The 17,090-nt window shown below is 55.9% G+C and overlaps 4 protein-coding genes across 18 annotated transcripts in view; 3 read left to right on the forward strand and 1 right to left on the reverse strand.

Annotated features, from left to right (window-relative positions):
- Nucleotides 1-586: 586 nt before the first annotated feature.
- On the forward strand, nt 587-3,177 carry LOC146543287 (zinc finger CCCH domain-containing protein 11A-like). The gene is made up of 5 exons (XM_085236922.1): nt 587-776; nt 1,260-1,322; nt 1,935-2,298; nt 2,585-2,669; nt 3,121-3,177. The coding sequence occupies exons 1-5, from the start codon at nt 587-589 to the stop codon at nt 3,175-3,177; spliced, it is 759 nt and encodes a 252-aa protein (XP_085093048.1).
- A 5,182-nt stretch (nt 3,178-8,359) lies between these two features.
- On the forward strand, nt 8,360-12,462 carry APBB3 (amyloid beta precursor protein binding family B member 3). Its single transcript, XM_085237016.1, has 10 exons — nt 8,360-8,544; nt 9,578-9,768; nt 10,073-10,149; nt 10,353-10,413; nt 10,621-10,761; nt 10,931-11,058; nt 11,173-11,178; nt 11,260-11,374; nt 11,454-11,547; nt 11,623-12,462. The coding sequence occupies exons 1-10, from the start codon at nt 8,496-8,498 to the stop codon at nt 12,396-12,398; spliced, it is 1,638 nt and encodes a 545-aa protein (XP_085093142.1). The 5' UTR covers nt 8,360-8,495; the 3' UTR covers nt 12,399-12,462.
- SRA1 (steroid receptor RNA activator 1) lies at nt 12,414-13,740 on the forward strand. The gene is made up of 5 exons (XM_085237015.1): nt 12,414-12,570; nt 12,684-12,809; nt 12,926-13,119; nt 13,221-13,329; nt 13,404-13,740. Exons 1-5 carry the CDS (start codon nt 12,546-12,548, stop codon nt 13,607-13,609), a joined length of 660 nt encoding a protein of 219 aa, XP_085093141.1. The 5' UTR covers nt 12,414-12,545; the 3' UTR covers nt 13,610-13,740.
- Nucleotides 13,741-14,374: 634 nt separating this feature from the next.
- The window catches only part of ANKHD1 (ankyrin repeat and KH domain containing 1), a 103,712-nt gene continuing 100,996 nt past the window's right edge, over nt 14,375-17,090 (reverse strand). For 14 of the 15 annotated variants that reach the window (XM_085237013.1, XM_085237006.1, XM_085237004.1 and 11 more), the window contains 2 exons: nt 14,786-14,959; nt 14,375-14,595 (listed from right to left, as the gene is read on the reverse strand). In XM_085237013.1, coding sequence (XP_085093139.1) covers nt 14,452-14,595; nt 14,786-14,959 — 318 coding nt within the window. In that variant the 3' untranslated portion in view covers nt 14,375-14,451. Of the gene's footprint in view, nt 14,596-14,772; nt 14,960-17,090 lie in introns of all 15 variants that reach the window. The other variant, XM_085236998.1, reaches the window with a different exon arrangement.

Raw genomic sequence — 17,090 nt, forward strand, 5'->3', positions numbered from 1 at the left:
AAAGGTAGGGCTGGATTTCTTTTCCTTGGGTTTTCTTCCTTTTTCTCATTTTTAAGGGGAAGGAGTGAAGTATGGGGAGCCCTACTGGTCTTTTATTACTTCAGTAACTGGTTGGATCCTGCATGTGCAGCAACAGGACAGTTTTGCCAGGCTCCTTAACCTGCTGGGGCAGGGTGGGAGCAAAGAGCGGGCGCTGCCCTCCTGCCAGCTGCACCTGGTTGTGGTTTGCCAGGTCCCTGCTGCCCTGGGTTTCTTCTGAGAAGTCTGTTCTAGCTGCCTGCAGTAGTAAAGGGTGGGGAAGAAATGGTGGTGAAGAGCTAAGGTTGTGCACAGTCATTTTGCATGGACTGACCTGTGGCACCTGAAGGCACTGTTTCCCTCAGAATAATGCTGGCGTTTTGCGGATGTGTTGGTTTAGCCCCACGAAGTGATGTCTGAGAGCATCTTCTCCACATGAACAATAAGAAAGCTGGATATGCCCAGAAATTGCAGCTTGTGCAGATGTTGTGAATACGCCCCCAAATGTTTCTTTTAGTGATAACTAATGTCTCAGCACTCTGATATCCCATCTCTGGCACAATCTGGAATGCTGCATCTCTCAAGAAACCTTGGCTGCCCATTCCCACCAACATTTCTTCCTTTCTCTCCTCAGAAGCAGCGCAGTGTGGTTCCCCGTGTTTGGAGGCAGCAGCCAGCAGGCTGCCAGAGATCCAACAGTGCTTTGCAGTTCACAAAGGTACACAATGGGGATGGACCATCCTTAGCACCATGCAAAAGTGAGTGTCTTCAGTCTTCTGTCGTGAAGTATGGAAGAATGCATTTTAACTATTACTTCTGAGTGGGTGAAGTGCTGTAGGGATGTCAAGTAACCATGGTGGAAGCATTGGAGAGGCCAACAGCGACAGCTGATGGCAGCAGTGAGACAGAATTATGTGTATAAGTGGTGGTGCTCAGAGCTGAGTGAATTCCCTTTAGGGACAAAAAATCCATGTCTCAACTTTTGCAGCTGATAGTGTTTTGTTTGCTGATGCAGTTTTGCTCTGCAGAATGCAGAGCTGTCAGGCAGACCAGGGTTCCTCTGCTGCCATCTGAGCAGGAATGAGAGCAGTAATGCTTTGTGTAAGCTCATGGCAGTTTAAACATCAGTTTTTGTTCTGGCTGTAGAACAGTGTCTTTTGGTTTTTGGAGGGTGGATGTGGGCTAACAGGACAGTGCTGCTCCTGGTGTCTGTGAAATCAACACTCGATCTGTTGTTGCAGGGATGGAGCCTGCGTGTCCGTGGAATGGTGCTGGACATGGGGGGAAACGGAAAGCCTCCACAGGTAAGAAGCTCTTGTGAGCTGTGGTGTGGGTACCTGCCTCTAAATAGGGCTGCATGAAGAGCTGTGTGTGATGGAGGAGAGAAGAAAGGGCACTGCAGATCTGTGCTGACTGCAGAAATGGCACACCATTGTAGCAGCAGAAAGGCAAATTGAAGAAATTACACTTGAAGACCAGAAGTTTGTGGTTGGCTGTGCTAAAATGTTCCTCCAAAGAGACTCTCTTCATGTCTTTCTTGTTTCCTTTCTGCCAGAAGCTGATGCGAGCAGCCTTCCACTGGAGCACTGCCCCGTGGAAAGGCACGGGAGGAGCATGGAATGTGGCAGAGCACCAAAGAGAGGTACAGACACACAGCAGGCATCTGGGTTTGGTGCCCTGTCTTTGTAGTTAGGCTTTTGTCTGTTCTTTCTGGGATTGTTCTCATTGCATGTTGCTTGGGGTCTTAATCCCTGTTCTGATTTGTACTGGAAACCCATAGTTGATACAAGATCCTAAGATCCATAACCATAAATGCCCAAGATGAGATTTTTGAGTACTGTGGCCTATTTTGTAGAACGAAAGCAGTTCTGGACTCTCTTTAAATCCTGTTGCTTTTCCCTTCTTGATGGCGACAGTGAGAGGTGCTGAGTCAAATGGAGAGAGACACGTGAATGCAGTACAAGAAGTCTATTCTGAAAGAGCTCATCTAAGAATTGAATCCAAAGCTCATGTACAGGTTGGAGGGCTTCTTAGCAGAGCAGGTCCCAGTGAAGGGAGAAGACCTTCCCCTGCAGTGAACCTCTGCTCCCTCTCCAAGATCCTGCCTGAAAGAAAGCGCAAGGACTTGGAAGGAGCAAAACAAGCAACAGAGCAGCTGCCTGCCTACAAAAGAGTGAGGAGTGAGTGCAATGGGGAGAAGGCTCTGAGGATGCATCAGAGCGGAGACAGCGTGCCAGCTCTAGCAGCACAGCCTGGGCTTGCCACAGCGCGGAGCTCCAAGCCAAGTGGTAAGAAGGTGCTGCAGTACCACTGTGCTGAGCTGCTGCTCTTGGCGAGACATTGAGTTTGCTTGGGGTTGGCTTTGCTTTTTCCTTCTCTGCAGAGCAGAAAGGAGTTGAAGGCTACAAAGTCCAAAGGCAGTGAGGTGCTAGAATATGTAACCCCGTCTTTTTCCATTCATTCCATGATGGTCTTCTGCGCGTCCCACTGGAAATGTCATTCACTGAGAATGGCTTCTTAGTCCAATTTCAAAATGGAATTATCTTTTTTCTTACTTCATAGTAAGAAGAAAAAGAAGAAGACCAGGACAAAAAAAGAGGAGAGTGGAAATGATGAAGGCTTCTCTGAGAGCTGCCACTGCACGTGCAGAGGTGAGTACCTGGTGAGCACAGACACACTCTCTCTTGTTGTTCTCATTGCCTCCATCTGTCAGATGACAAAAGAGTCCTGAGGGAAGCAGTATAGTCGGAAAACACCCAGCTGTGTGTTTGAGGAAATCACACTGTCAGTGAGGGCTGCCTAGGGGAGCTTGGATGCCTTTCTCTCACTTGAGAAGGGCGCTGTTAGTAATGGCCAGAGGGTTTTGCTGTGATCAAGAAGCTTGCCATGTCTGGCACTGCAACCTTTGAAACTGCATTCCCACAGCAGAGCATGAATCTTATCATAGGCAGCGTGTTCTGGGAAGTAATTCCAGTGACCTGAATGGCAGGAACATGCTGTTCTGCATGGGGCCATTTTGGAAGTTTAGTGATCAGACTTTCTTAATGAGATCTCCCTAGATTGTTTCTGTCCTATCTCTACACTTGCTTTGTTTCTTTCCAGACCTCCACAGTGAACAGCCTTGTGGAGATGATGCAGAAGCTGCAGCTGAAGAACTGAGAAGAGCATCAGAAGGCAGAGGCTGCAGTGCACAGCATTACAGGGCAGCACTGCAAGTGCCGCCCAACTCAGCATCCAAGTCTTTTTCTATTGCTGTCAATCAATAAACTGTCATGATTATGGACTCACAAAGAGCACACGGCCTGATTTGCCGAGCAACATTCCATGAGCTGCTGCGTGACCTCCTCGCTATTCATCTCACTGCACTCAGTCAGAACTCCCACAGCTCTATCAGTGAACACTGGAGTTTATCAAAGCAATGGATGCACCAATCCTTTGCGCTGCCCACAAATGCACTGTCTGCAAAGCACGTGCAGAGCTGTGAGCAGCACAGCCCGGCCATGAGCACGCTAAGATAGATAACAGCTCTATGGAGATGTCTGAGTTTTCCTGGGGCAGCACTGAGCATAAGTGAGCGTGTGCCCCTCACCCTGCAGGTGTCTCTGCTGGGGGAAGAGAGGCTCCGCTGGCCGCTTGATCCCAGGAGGCAGAGGTGTTCTCCCAACTTCCCTGCAATGGTTGCTTCCCTCATCTTCCTCCCTCTCTTCAGCCATTGTTATACTACTTCTTATTCTACAGGTGGAGCTTGAGTGACTATCATCATGGTACACCTTTGTTGTGGGTTGTATCGCTTTGCTTTTAAAAGCCTAAGCTAAAAACTTCAGAGTGCACACTAAATGAGGGGTCACAGCCCATGGAAGTGGAGAACTTTTGGCATGGAGGTGTTGCTTGGTTTTATAATGAGCGTATAATGGGCAAAGTTCACCAAAAGGATGGCATTTTGTCTAAAAATGACAGACTTTTTTTCAAGAGTAGCAGAAATTCCTGCTACTCTTAGTTTAAACAAACTTTAGTTTGTTTACATTTTGGTGTTACAGAGCTCATCATAGGAGTCTTTTCTGCTGGGCTTTTTGAAGAAAGAATGCTTCTTGGTGAGCCTGTGTAAAGTTTTTGGATGTTTGAAATCAATTATGAGAAATCCATTATTAAAAAGAAATAACTACTTTTATGCATACTTGCTTGTTATTCCTTTTTCCTTACCACTGCATCAACAAATATACCACTGCTTCATGAAGCCTTTTAAACACTAGTAAGTTGGAAACTACTGATGCTTGCTTTATCAGTTACTTGCAAAGGATTTTTCATGGCTTTGAAAGGTATTTACCCCATGTTCAGGGGGACCTTCATTCCCCACCTCTTTCTTTCTCATGAAGCCAGTGGAGAAGTGGAAAGAAGAGATTATAGTTCAATAGAGATAAAGGGAAACTAATTTACTAGAAGTGGTAAAGGATTGTGAGATTATACAGTATAAAAGGAGTCAAGGGCAATGAATCAAACAAACAGAAGCAGAAAAATCTCTGAGCCATTCTGCACTGTCAGCTGACCAGGTGGAAAAGGAAGTCCTCACATCACATCACATTTTTTTTATTCATATCATAGAATCATAGAATCACCAAAGTTAGAAATGACCTTTCAGATCACCCAGTCCAACTGTCTGCCTATCACCAGTAGCTCTCACTAAACCACATCTCTCAACACAACATCTAAACATTCCCAGAACAATTCCAGGTTTGGAGTCTCCACCCCCTCCCTGGGCAGCCCAACTCCCGTTCCAGCACCAACCATTCTTTTGGAAAAGTAGTATTTCCCAACATCCAGACTGAAGCTCCCCTGGCACAATTTGAGGCCATTTCTTCTTGTCCTGTGACACGATAGAAGAGGCCGACCCCCAGCTCACCATAACCTCCCTTCAGGTAGTTATAAAGAGCAATAAGGTCTCCCCCCTGAGCCTCCTTCAGACTGAACAATCCCAGTTCCTTCAGCCACTCCCAATCAGACTTGCACTCCAGACCCCTCACCAGCTTTGTTGCCCTTCTCTGGACACACTCCAGGGCCTCGATGTCTTTCTTGTAGTGAGGGGCCCAACACTGAACACAGCGCTTGAGCTGAGTACAGGGGGATTACCATCTCATGCCCCTGTGCTATTTCTGACACAAGCCAGGATGCCATTGACCTCCTTGGCGACCTGGGCACATTGCTGGCTCATGTTCAACCAACACTCCCAGGTCCATTTCTTCCACACAGTCTTCCAGGCACTATGCTCCAAGCCTATAGCATTGCCTGGGGTTGTTGTGGCCAAGTGCAGGACTGGCCCTTGGTCTTGTTCAACTTCATTCCACTGGCCTGAGCCCAGCGATCAGCCTGTCCAGATCCCTTCCTACCCCAAGGCAGAATGATGCTTCCTGCCAACTCGGTGTCATTTGCAAATTACTGAGGGTGCACTCAGTGCCCTCATTCAGTCATCAGTAAAGATATTGAAAAGTATATATATGTATATATTCATAATACCCTAGAAGGGGGGGGGGGGAGTGTTGCAGAGTTTAGGAGTGAGTCCAAGAGTTAGCAGTCAACTCAAATTCCAGCAAAGCTTCAACAAATTTAAATTAATGGGGATAAAAAAAAAGATGTCCTGCAGAGGAAGTTTCTCAGAGAGAGAGAGACTTTCTTTTGGGTAGAAATCAAATTTTTTTTATATACCATAGAGTCTTAAGAAGCGTAGGACACAACTGGATAATGCAACCACTTCAAATAATATACAATAGACACCATTAATATCCATCTTCCTTCTGAGACAGACAAGAGATGATGGTTTTTCTTATATTCTCTTCAATAATTTTTTTTCCCCAGGCTATTTCCACTTCCTGAGACGATAATTTTTTTTTCGATTTGTTTTATCCTCATCAGTGGTACATGCCTGCCATCCTATTTCTTTCTCAAGCACAATTCAAACCAAACCCATATCCCATTTTTGTCAGAGTGACAACCAGAAAATAGTGATTTACAGAATTAGTAGATGTGCCATGCATTTCTGTGAGGAGAAGGGAAAGCTGCTTCATGTGTATAAAGAAAAATCTTCCCCAGGCTCTCTTGGGCAGCTGGCCTTTGCTGCTGCTGAGTCCCAGAGCCACGCAGCACTGCCTGCTGCAGACAGTAATAAAAGCATCACTGTAAGTTCTGTTGGGGAATGGAGATGTGGGATGTGGTCAGTCCAAAACATTTTGCCTCTGTCTCTCCTTCATCCTCAGGTTCCTCTTCTGCTTCAGCACCAGGTCCCTTCCATGGGATGCAGTCCTTCACAAAATGAGATTCCCACAGTTCAAAATTCACCATCTCCATGTCCATTCAATGGGGTGCAAACAGTGCAAACCAGTGGCATGTCCTTTTTCAAGCTGGCTGGAATGGCCTCTTTTCTAACAAGGGGTAGCTTTTGAGCTCTGCTCACAGGTGCCTATCCTGCTATGACCTCTTACCAGAACCTTGCTACATGAAACCAAAACAGATGCAAAGGATGCATCCAACATAATGAGGGCCATATCCAAGCCATGCTAATTTGGGGTGCACTGTGCTGCATAGCACGACAATGTGAGCATACCCCACTGTCAGAAATCATAGAATCATAGAATATCCTGAGTTGGAGGGATCCACAAGGAGCTGAACACTTGAGTCCACACAGATCCATCAAAGAATTAAACCATGTATCTAAAAGCACCGCCCAGCAGTTTTTTGAACATTGACAGGCTTGGGACCATGGCTGACCACCTTTCAGCAAGACTTTTGTTTTTTCTGAGTATCCAATCTGAGTTTCTAATGATACAGCTTTAACTCATTCCTTTGCAATCTATCACTGGCCGCCAGAGAGCAGAGACAGTCATCTCCCTCTCTGCTCACTCTCATGAGGATATTTTACATAGCAGTAAGGCCATCCTCCAGTACCCTCACTGCCAGGATCCCTGCCATGTGCACGCAGCTCTTCACGGAACTGAAAACAGGTCCCAGCCTAATGCACTTTCAGACAGTCCTGTGATTTAATATACAAGAAAAGTCCAAAAAATCTGAATAAATAAATAAATACATACATATGTATCAAAATATCAAAGTCATGTAAGTAATGACAGATTAAGATTCTTACGGTATTATTTACCACCCAAGATAATGGAAAGACAATCCTGCTCATTTGGCCTCATTTGCTTTATTCCCAAATTTGTGAATAAGCAGCACAATGGCTGCTTATTAATTATCCCACCTCACAGAGTCTGGATCTCCCCAGAGGCAGCAGCCCTCTTTTCCACTCCACGTATATCAAAAAAGTATGTTTTTCCATTGCTAAGGGTATGTCTCTTCTTCATTTGGGGCTGGGAGTGGGTTTTGTGTCAGGCAAAGAGCCTGACAGACCTCTAAAATGGAGACCCCAAAGGCAGGTTCACTCACAGACACAGAAAAATAAGGATCTGTCACATGGCCAGTGGTGAGCTGAACAGGTTCATGCTGCGCTCTGTGACGTATTGGCTGAATGGTTGGACTCCAAGGGTTGTAATTCACAGGGCTACATCTGGCTGGGGACATTTCACAAGCAATGTTCCTTATCGGGAACCTAAAGGCACCTAGACCTTTGGGAGAATTGTCTGTAACAGCACATGATGTGATCCATTAGGGAAATCAAAGTGTACAGCTGAGGCAGGGAAGCTTTTGTCCCCGGATAGCATCAGCTAGAACTGCCTACTCAAGACAGCACAGAAAACAGAAGTATCAAACTAGGGACACAAAGCTCCAGACCCCTGGTGACAAGGGGAATGTGGCGAGCATCCACATCCAGGTATCCTCAGCACTGCCTGGAAGGGATTGAACCACAGGCAGTTATTTTTCAGTGATGTTCAAATTCTTCCCGTTTCCCTCTGAGCAGGGAGGATCTGAGCATGCATGAGACAATGAATGCAGAGTAAGAACAGATGGGGGGGGAGGAAGGGGGAGAAGAGGAGATCTGTGAGAGAGGAAGGGGAGCGGAGAAAATGTAAAGGGTGCATGGAGGGGAGAGGAACGAACCTAAGGGCACACAGAGCAGAATAAAGCCGATCTGAACCCACTACCACACTCAAATCTTCCAATCCTGTTCCCAGATACCCCCACTCACACTCACACATCCCCTTTCTCGCACCTGGAAACGCTCCTTCCACACACACTTAAATGGAGTAACCATGCCACACACCGAAACGCCGCCTCGCATTTCCAAAAGCCGCTGCAGCACCTCCCTCGCACACGGCGCCGTTCCCCATCACCCGCACCCGCATTCGCCCTTCCCACGTCCAAACGTCCCCGCCCGCAGCCGGGCACCGCCGCCGCCCGTCCCGCCCCGCCCCCGCCGCCCCATCCCTGCGCTCGGGCTCCCTCTGCGGCCCACGGCGTCCCCGCGCCCGCCCCAGCCGCAGCCGGCGCTCGGGCCGCACCTACGGGAGCGGCAGCTCGAGGAGGCAGCCGGGGCCATGCTGGGCAAGGACTACATGCTGGCCATCATCCTCGTCAACTGCGACGGTCAGCCGCGCGGGGGGCGGCCGGGGGGCGCCGAGGGAGCGGGGGGGCGGGGCGCGCGGGGCCGAGAGGCGGCGGCCGCTGTCCGCGGTGCTGAACCCGCGGCGCTCGTCCCGGGCCGGGGGGCGCTGCCCGGAGGCCTCTTCCTTTGCGGGCGGGGGAAGAGGGGGGGGCGGCGGAGCCTTCTTTCCCAAGGGCGGGTGGGGAGCCGCGCGCTCCGAACGGCGCTGGGAGCCGCGGAACCACCGCCCTCCGCCCTCCCTCCCCCCGCCGCGATGTAGGGGCCGCAGAGACGGGCTAGGCCCCCGCGAGGCGGGTGCGGAGGAACGGCGCGTCGGAGCGCTGCCGAACCGAGCTCAGACAGGGGGTGCTGAGGAACCCCGATAGCGGACGGGGTCCCGCGCTGGGAGCGTTCGCGGTCCAGCGGGAGGCTCGGCCTGGCCAATGGCAGCCGGAGCGCCGTCACTGGCGGATGGCACGGCGCCCGTCCTTCCTGGCAGCACCACTCCGGGGGACAAGCAACGCAGGGGGCACGATGACCTCTGTATTTTTAGCTGCAGACCCGGGAGCAGATCCTGTTACTTATCCGCACCGTGAGCTTGTTCTCTCGATCTCTCCAGGGGCTTGCAGGAGAGGGCCGTTGCCCTTCCCTGGCCATGCTGGGAGGAAGCCTGTCCTGGCATATACTGCACTGCTGGCAGAGAGCTGGGAGCTGTGCGATGCTGGGGATGTCCCTGGGCCATGCCTGGGCACCCCAGCTCGGTGCCTCCCTGGTGGGGCCATCTCATCTCTCAGGCTGCCAATGAGGCAACTGCCTGTACTGACCGTGGCACACGGGTCTGCTGCTGCTGCAGCCGCTCTGGCATCTCTGCAAACCATCCTGCTCAGCACTCCCCTGTTCTATGCTGGGGCACCAGGCTGCAGCCCAGAGGCCACTGCGCAACCCTTTCCCCATCCAAGTTTATTGCTTACTGCTCCCTGCAGCTGGGAGCAGCTGTGGGAGCTTTCTCCCTTGTCTCACCCTGTCTCTGCATAGACAACCTCTGGAGTGACCAGAGCCTGGAGACGGACCCTGACCTTCCTCCTGGCTGGAGAAAAATCCATGATTCCCTGGGCACCTACTACTGGCACGTGCCCACGGGCACAACACAGTGGCAGCGCCCTGCTCACTCTAGCAACCCAGGAGGATGTCTGGAGGCTGATGGAGAGGAAACACTCCAGGAAACGGTATAGGACATGGGCAGGGAAGGAAGGGCTGGTGCTGGATCCCAACAACCAGTGTGCAAACAGAAGTCTCTGGGTACTTTGTGCAGCCTCCCACTGTAGCAGGACACTGTCACCCCAAAGCCTTGCTCAGACCATTCCTAGCCAGGGTTAAGTCCCTTGAAGGACTTCAGGAAGCCCCACAGTGTCCCCACCCCAGCCACTCTGCCAGGCTATCCATGAGCTGAGATTGCTGTCCCAGAAGGGAGACCACCTACAGGTGCTTCTGCAGATATATGCTCTTCTGACAACCCCTCTTCTCTCTCAGGACTGCCAGGCTTCTGTGGTGAAGCACACATCAAAAGCCAGGCCTGTTCCCAGCCCCATGGCCTCACTGACCAGGAGGTAAGGTTGCCCCTGTGCTCTGCTGGCTTGTGGCCGGGGAAACTCAGGGTCCCACATACTGAGGCCAGAAGTTTGAGCTGGCACCATGGTGGGATGCTGCTGAGACAGTGGTGTGGGGGTGTTCTGCTGCTCCTTGGGGCAGTCAAGGTCAGAAATGCTGAGCAGGAGCTTACCCCTCCCCACCTCATCCCATCCCTTCACAGGACCTCGCTGACATGGCAGGGAGATGACTTCCAACAGTGTGGTGCAGAGCCCAGCTCCAAGGTAATGCATCAAGGCACTTCCCTGCACACGCACAGCCTGAGGGCTCCCTGCACTGCCACTTACCGGCTGCCAGGAATGGCACAGGAGAGAGGTGGCAGCAGCTGACAGGCACCAGGGTGGGAGCAGGGCTGGCCATATAAGCACAGAGAGAGGTACAGGATAGGGCTATGCCAGCCCAGCAGGGAGGCTCACCATCTCTCTGTTCAGTGCTTTGCTGTGCGTTCGCTGGGCTGGGTGGAGATCCCCGAGGAGGCCCTAGCGCCCGGCAAGAGCAGCATTGCCGTCAACAACTGCATCCAGCAGCTCTCCAACAGCCAGGGCCGAGACTCTGCAGACAGCTGGGGAGAGGTGAGCCACACGGAGGTCCCGCCGCTGCGCTCCGCGGAGTGCAGTGCTGCGGGACAGGGCTGTTCCCACCCTCGGCGTAGTTCTGGGCCGGGCACAGGGCAGTAGTTCTGGGACATGGGACACATGCGGCGGGGCTGCTACCAGGTAAGGATGTCCTCGGCTCCCGCAGGGCCAGGACCTGGTGATGATCCTGAAGAAGGACACCATGAGTCTGGTGGACCCTCTGGACCACAGCCTCATCCACTGCCAGCCCATCCTCAACATCCGCGTCTGGGGCGTCGGCTGCAACAAGGGCAGGTGCCGGGCGCGGGGCGGGGCCGTGGGTGCGCCGCAGCTCCGTCGCTCTGCCCCGGGGGGCCCAGGCACGAACTGACCGCCCCACTCTTCCCCCCACCGCCACGCCGCGCACAGGGACAGGTAATGGCAGTTAAAGCTGTGCGGAGCCGAGCGGAGCGCCGCCTCTGCCGGGGCTAAGCTCAGTCCTCCGCGGCCTCGCAGGGACTTCGCCTTCGTGGCGAGCGACAAGGACACCTGCGTGCTCAAGTGCCACGTCTTCCGCTGCAACGTGCCCGCCAAGGGTATCGCCAAGGCGCTGCACGGGATGTGCTCCCAGGTGCGCTCCGCGGATCTCTCTCGTCGGGCCGCCCCGGGTGCGCCGGGCCCCGCGCGAACCAGATTGCCGTTCCCGGCAGATCGTGGCGGAGCGCGCAGCAGCGGGCAGCGGGCTTTCACCGCGCAGCGCCGCGCTGGACCCCATCTCCGCGGCCACGTGGTCCCTGCGTACAGGTACCGCACGCGCCCCGGGGGGACTCGGGGACCGGGCTGGGGCGGGGGTCCCGCTCACCGCTCGTGTCCCAGCAGCGGACGTCCAGGACGCCGTAGGGAGGCCGCCCCGGCACTACGAGGCGTTGTACATCGGCAGCCGGCCCGTGCCCAGGGCAATGGGTAAGGCCGCCCCGCCGCAGCCCCGCCGCAGCCCCGCAGCGGGCGGGGAGCACCGCGCGCCTCTCCCCGCAGGGATGGACGTGCTGAACGCCGCCATCGAGCAGCTGCTGGCAGGCCCCGAGCGGCACAGCTGGACGCCCGCCCACGTTTATGTGTCCGACACGGCCGTGCGAGTGCGGCGGGCGCAGGTGGGGCCGGGGCGGGGCCGGGGGGAGCGCGGCGAGGTCGGGGCGGGACCGGCGCGGCGCCCGCAGGAGGAGGACGGGGCGCATGTGTGGCAGTGCGAGGTGCGCTACGTCACTTTCCTCGGCGTGGGCCGCGACGCGCACACCTTCGCGCTGATCGCCGACACCGGGCGGCGCTTCCAATGTGCGGCGTTCTGGTGTGAGCCCGACGCGGGCACCATCTCGGAGGCGGTGCAGGCAGCCTGCATGGTGAGCGGGACGGCGCGGGGCGACCAGGAAGCGGATCGGGAGCCGCCCGCCGCCACGCCGCCCACATCCCCGCAGGTGCAGTACCAGAAGTGCCTCGTGGCCGCCGCGCCGGGGCCGAAGGCGAAGCGCGCTGCCGCCGAGGGGGCGAAGGCGGGCGGGGGCAGCGGCGGCGCGGCGGGGCCCGGTCCGCGGAAGCGCGGGGTGCTGTCGCTGCTGGAGGCGTTCCGCCAGCGGCACGCGCTGCTACACCTGCCCTAACGCGGGGCTGCGGGCACGGCCGGACCGCGTCCCTCCGCCGCCCGCCAATAAAGCTCCGCAGCCAGCTCCGCCTCCGCTTCGCTCCGCCCTCGGTTCCGCCCCGCCGTGGCGCCGGGCGGGAGGGGCGCGGCGCGGTGACGTGGCGCCATGGCGGAGCTCTACGTGAAGCCGGGTGAGGGCCGCGGCGCGGGGGGGATGCGCTTCCGGGGCGGGGGCGGCGGAGGGAGCGGGGTGACGGAGGCGCGCCGAGCTGTCTCTCACTGCGGCCTCCGCTCCCTCCTGCAGGGAACACGCAGCGCGGCTGGAACGACCCTCCGCAGTTCTCCTACGGGCTGCAGGCGCGGGGCGCGGGCCCCGGGCGGACCCCGCTCAGTCGTCGGGTGCCGAGCGCTCCGCAGGGCCCCCCCGCAGGTCAGTGCCGCACAGCCGGGAGGGGTGGGGCCGCGGCGCTCCCGTGCGGCGGCGGCGACGTCGGCCCCGCGGGCGGCCCCGGCCCTGAGCGCCCCGCGCCTCTCTGTTCCCTGCAGGTGCCCCTCCGGACCGCCCCCCCGCGGCGCCGGGAGCGCCGCCGTCGGGTCCTCCCGGCCCCGCCCCGAGCCCCCGCGGCGCCCCTAGCCCCGCGCCGGGCGAGGAGGGCGGCGCCGCGGATGGGGAGGTTCCCGCCGATGCCGTGCTGGCCCCGCTGCGGGAGGCGCTGTCCGCATGCCGCCCCGCCGTGCAGGTGAGGCCTCGCCGCTCTCCGCTCGCGGCTGTTCTCGGCGCCGTCCCTCCCCGGGGCCGTCCGCCGGCGGAGCCCCGCCCAGCGCGTACCGCTGCTTTCAGAAACAAGTGTGCGATGACATCGGGCGGCGACTGACGGTGCTCGGGGACGCGTGGGCCCGGGGGAAGCTGTCGGCCCCCGTGAGGAGGAGGATGGCCCTCCTGGTGCGAGGTGAGGGCGGGGGCGCCCGGAGCGGAGTCGCGCGGAGCGGCCGCGGGACGCCGACGGGTTCCTCTTCGCGGCAGAGCTGGAGCGGCGCCGCTGGGACGCGGCCGACGAGATCCACCGCTCGCTGATGGTGGACCACGTGAATGAGGTGAGCCTGTGGCTGGTGGGCGTCAAGCGGCTGATCGCCGAGTGCAGGAACCTACCCGCGGCCGAGCCGGGCGAGGACGGCAACGCAGCCGGGTCCGGCCAGGAGGTGCCCGCACCGCCCGGGGCTGCGGACTGAGCGGGCTGGTGGGAGGAGGAGGAGACCTCGGCACCCGGGCGACGCTTTTGCCTTCTCACTTCTCTCTCAGAAAAGGGGAATTTTAATCACTGCAACATCTCGGTGATGCTAAATAAACAGCGCTAATCTGTCCCCAGCTTTTTTCTCCGGGTACAGAGCTGCTGAGAGAGCTGCAGCAGCCTCAGCTGTGGGTTGCAGGCTGTGAAGCGGTTCCACCCTGTAGCACTGAGGCTGCGCTGCAGCTGGCTGTGACAGCAGCATTGCTCGTCCCTGCCCCACTGGCACCCTCCAGCCTCACATTTGGCAACACAGGGGAGAGCTGCTGCAGCAGAGCCAGAGCCCTGGTCAGCTGCAGGGCGCATTGGGAGAGGGGAACCACTCCAGGCAGCTTCAGAGTTGGTGTAAAACTATCATGACACTCCAGGCCAAGTGCTCCACGGATGCTGTAGAGCAAGCAGCCCCTGCCCCGCCACTCCATCCTGTACCTGCCAGCACTGCCCCAACCACAGCTGGGACAGTGAGGGAGATGAGTGGCAGCATCAGCAGGGGTGTACAATGGGCTGTGCCCAGATGTGAGCCTGCACTTCTGAGGTACTTGGAGCTGTTGCTGATATAACCCTGAATTCCTACATTCATGTGCAGAATCTCCTTTGCAAGAGGGAGGTACTTCTGCATTCTGAAAAGTCACCTAGCGCTGCTCAGATTCTCTAAGCCTCCCTCCCTGATGCACTGAGGACCAATGGAGAGATCTACCAGTTCAGCAAAGGGGTTTCATGGTGTTTATTAATCAAGCATGAGCTCCGAGGCAGTTGCACCAACTAGTTGTGCTAGAGCCTGAGGTGTCACACATTCATCCCCAGCATCAGAGAGGGCTGCAGCCAGCTGGTCACAGTGCCAGCACCTCCACAAGGCCCAGGAACAGGCCCAGCCACGGCCTGGAGACATGAAGCTGGAAACTCAGTTGTCCATCTCAAACTGGTCTTGATCTGTAAGGGTATGGATGGATACAGACATGGGTTAGGAGAACATGCAGGCAAGTGGCTGGAACACAGCCCAAGGCTGAACTGCAATCTCCCACCCTTGCCCCTTTGGCCAGGCAGGAGCCCTGGTGCCCCAGGCACTATTAGCCTGGTCCTCCCTTAGGCAGGGGCTGTACCACCCACCTGGTCTGCTCACCTGGCATGGCTTCTTCACTCTCATTCTGCTCCTTGTGCTCCTCCAGCTTGACGAGGCTGGACTGGGCCAGGGAGGTGACACCGGGGATCTGGGGCAGGCAGCAGGGAAGGGTCCTGGCCCCGGGCGAATTCTTGCACTCCAGCAGGAACTTGCGGCCGTAGATGATGTGGGTACCTGCCAAAAGTAGGGGGCTGTCAGGCACTGCTGTCCCCTGGCAGCCCCCTTTTCTGTGCACCACAGTTCTGTCCCGAGCCCAGCGCAGGGAGTGGCACTCAGCTATGCTGAGAGCCACAGCTGAGTTTGGAACAGTGGTGAAATTTCCTGCTGGCACTAGACTGAATCCCATCCTGTTCAGCAGCCACTGCCCACATTATTCCTTCCCCCTGGAGGCACAGTAAGCAGCAGGACAAGTGAGGGCAGAAAGCAGCCTCATGCTGGGTTCCCTGCAGCAGCCCCCACAGTGGGCTCAGGTTGGGGTTGCTCCCAGTACACCCTGTGTTGCCAAGAGTACTTCAGGATTTTGCCCAGGCTTTTGCACCAGGATGCTTTTGTATCCTGCATCCAGGAGCCCTGTGCCCTGCCCAGCGGCACAGCTGGCTCTGAAATGCATCTCTTCATCTATTGAACAGCAAAGACAAAGTGCATCCCCCAGGGGCTTCCTAGGGAGGCCAGCTCCTCTCAGCTCAGCCACACAAGCCATCCTCGTGTACACTGTGCTGGGTTCAGTGGCACACTGCTGGCTTGTCAGCTGCTCAGGGTGCTGCTTGGGGGGGGGGGGGGGGAAGAAGACCTTGCACTGCAATTATCTGCCAGCAATCTCAGAGACCAAACCATCCTCTGTGCCACATCCACCACCCGCACAGAGCAGCCAGGGCCCAGCAGGAGGGGGGGTTGCACAAAGCACCAATTCTAGTGCCAGGCTCCAACAGCTACAGAGGTGTAGCTGGCACCAGCAGGGTGGCCAAGAGCTCCTGCATGGGAGCAGCAGGACAATGGCACTGCACAACCCACACAGGCACCCGCTGCAGCCCTCTCTGCTCCAGACCTGGCTCTCACAGCCCTAAAACGAGCTTACTGATGGCACATGCTGATGGAGCCAGTGGCCACAGGGTGAGCATCTGCCATTCAACTCAAACATGACTAGCACAGGGATGTCACCAGGCTCCTGTTCAGAAAAGGGCCTGCTTGACAGCTACTGTGAGTTGTTTTTTGTGGGGGGGGGGGGGGGGGAAGTTGGATGACAGTTAATAGGGCACAACTCGGGCACCCCGGGTGAGAGCTGTACCAACCAGCTCCTGAGGCTAAAAACTTCAGGTCTGAGCAGCTTTTATGCTGGCATCCTGTGCTGCTCCAGCAAGCCAGGGTGCCAGAGTACAGCTTGTCCATGCCTGGGAGCAGAGCTCCCTGCTGGAACCCATTCCCCAGCAACAGAACCCTCAAATGCCAGACAAGGCCTCTGCCTGCTCCCACGGGCAGCACGATGGCAGTGATGGCCTCAGCAGCAGCTACAGCCTTCTGATTAACAAAATACTAGGCTTCCTGTTCCACTCTAGCTATGGATGGAAGCCTGCCTAAGCATGGAACTGGGGCTTTCCCACAGCATCCCTGTGCCACCCAGAGCCATGCTGTGAGGCAGAGGTACAGCTGCCTGAGGCTTACCAGGACCAGCTCGGGGCAGCCTGCAGCAGGCAAGGACACAGCGATGGAGGGTACTGCTCCTACTCAAGACAAACCCCAGCTTTTGTCCAGGAGGCCAGCAGCCCCAAGAGGCCCTTCACCTCCCCATCACACCGGCCACACACACACACACACACACACACACACACACACACACACACACTGCCAGTCTGGCCAGCCATCCTCTCCTGCCCTCTCTTGCAGTGTCTGATGGCCAGCAGAAGGTATCAATGACAGTGCTTACAGCAGAGCTCTTCACTAATGCAAAAGTGAGGCCAGCTCCTAAGCAGGGTGCTGTACACCAGGTCACAATTGAAACAAGTCCCCCAAGGGTCACCAAGAACAGACAGCTAAGTCAGCACGAAAGCTATTGCACCAGAATGCCATTTTTTTCCTTCACCATTAGCTTTTAATACAATTACTATCACCACAATCATTTCTCCTTTGGTATTTGTGTTATCAGGGTGTAAGATCATTTCTTTCTTGAATACTAGATAGAACATCTGAACACATCCGGTGTTGTTTCTGATGTTTATTTGCCTATCATACTCGGATACTACTTGTGCATTTCATATTTTTAATATTCCTGAACACTCAGGAGTAACTGGGACAGAGAACACCATTACAT

This window comes from Meleagris gallopavo, chromosome 15, assembly GCF_905368555.1.
Source record: "Meleagris gallopavo chromosome 15, MGAL_WU_HG_1.1, whole genome shotgun sequence".
Taxonomy (NCBI): Eukaryota; Metazoa; Chordata; class Aves; order Galliformes; family Phasianidae; genus Meleagris; species Meleagris gallopavo.

Coding starts and splice junctions, on each gene's coding strand:
- APBB3 (XM_085237016.1), top strand. CDS start 8,496: ATGCTGGGCAAGGACTACATGCTGGCCATCATCCTCGTCAACTGCGAC. Junction 10,414..10,620: donor GTGCAGAGCCCAGCTCCAAG/GTAATGCATCAA, acceptor CTCTCTGTTCAG/TGCTTTGCTGTGCGTTCGCT. Junction 11,548..11,622: donor CACGTGGTCCCTGCGTACAG/GTACCGCACGCG, acceptor GTGTCCCAGCAG/CGGACGTCCAGGACGCCGTA.
- SRA1 (XM_085237015.1), top strand. CDS start 12,546: ATGGCGGAGCTCTACGTGAAGCCGG. Junction 12,571..12,683: donor GGAGCTCTACGTGAAGCCGG/GTGAGGGCCGCG, acceptor TCCCTCCTGCAG/GGAACACGCAGCGCGGCTGG. Junction 13,330..13,403: donor GATGGCCCTCCTGGTGCGAG/GTGAGGGCGGGG, acceptor TCTTCGCGGCAG/AGCTGGAGCGGCGCCGCTGG.
- LOC146543287 (XM_085236922.1), top strand. CDS start 587: ATGCTGCATCTCTCAAGAAACCTTGGCTGCCCATTCCCACCAACATTT. Junction 777..1,259: donor ATCCTTAGCACCATGCAAAA/GTGAGTGTCTTC, acceptor CTGTTGTTGCAG/GGATGGAGCCTGCGTGTCCG. Junction 1,323..1,934: donor GAAACGGAAAGCCTCCACAG/GTAAGAAGCTCT, acceptor TGATGGCGACAG/TGAGAGGTGCTGAGTCAAAT.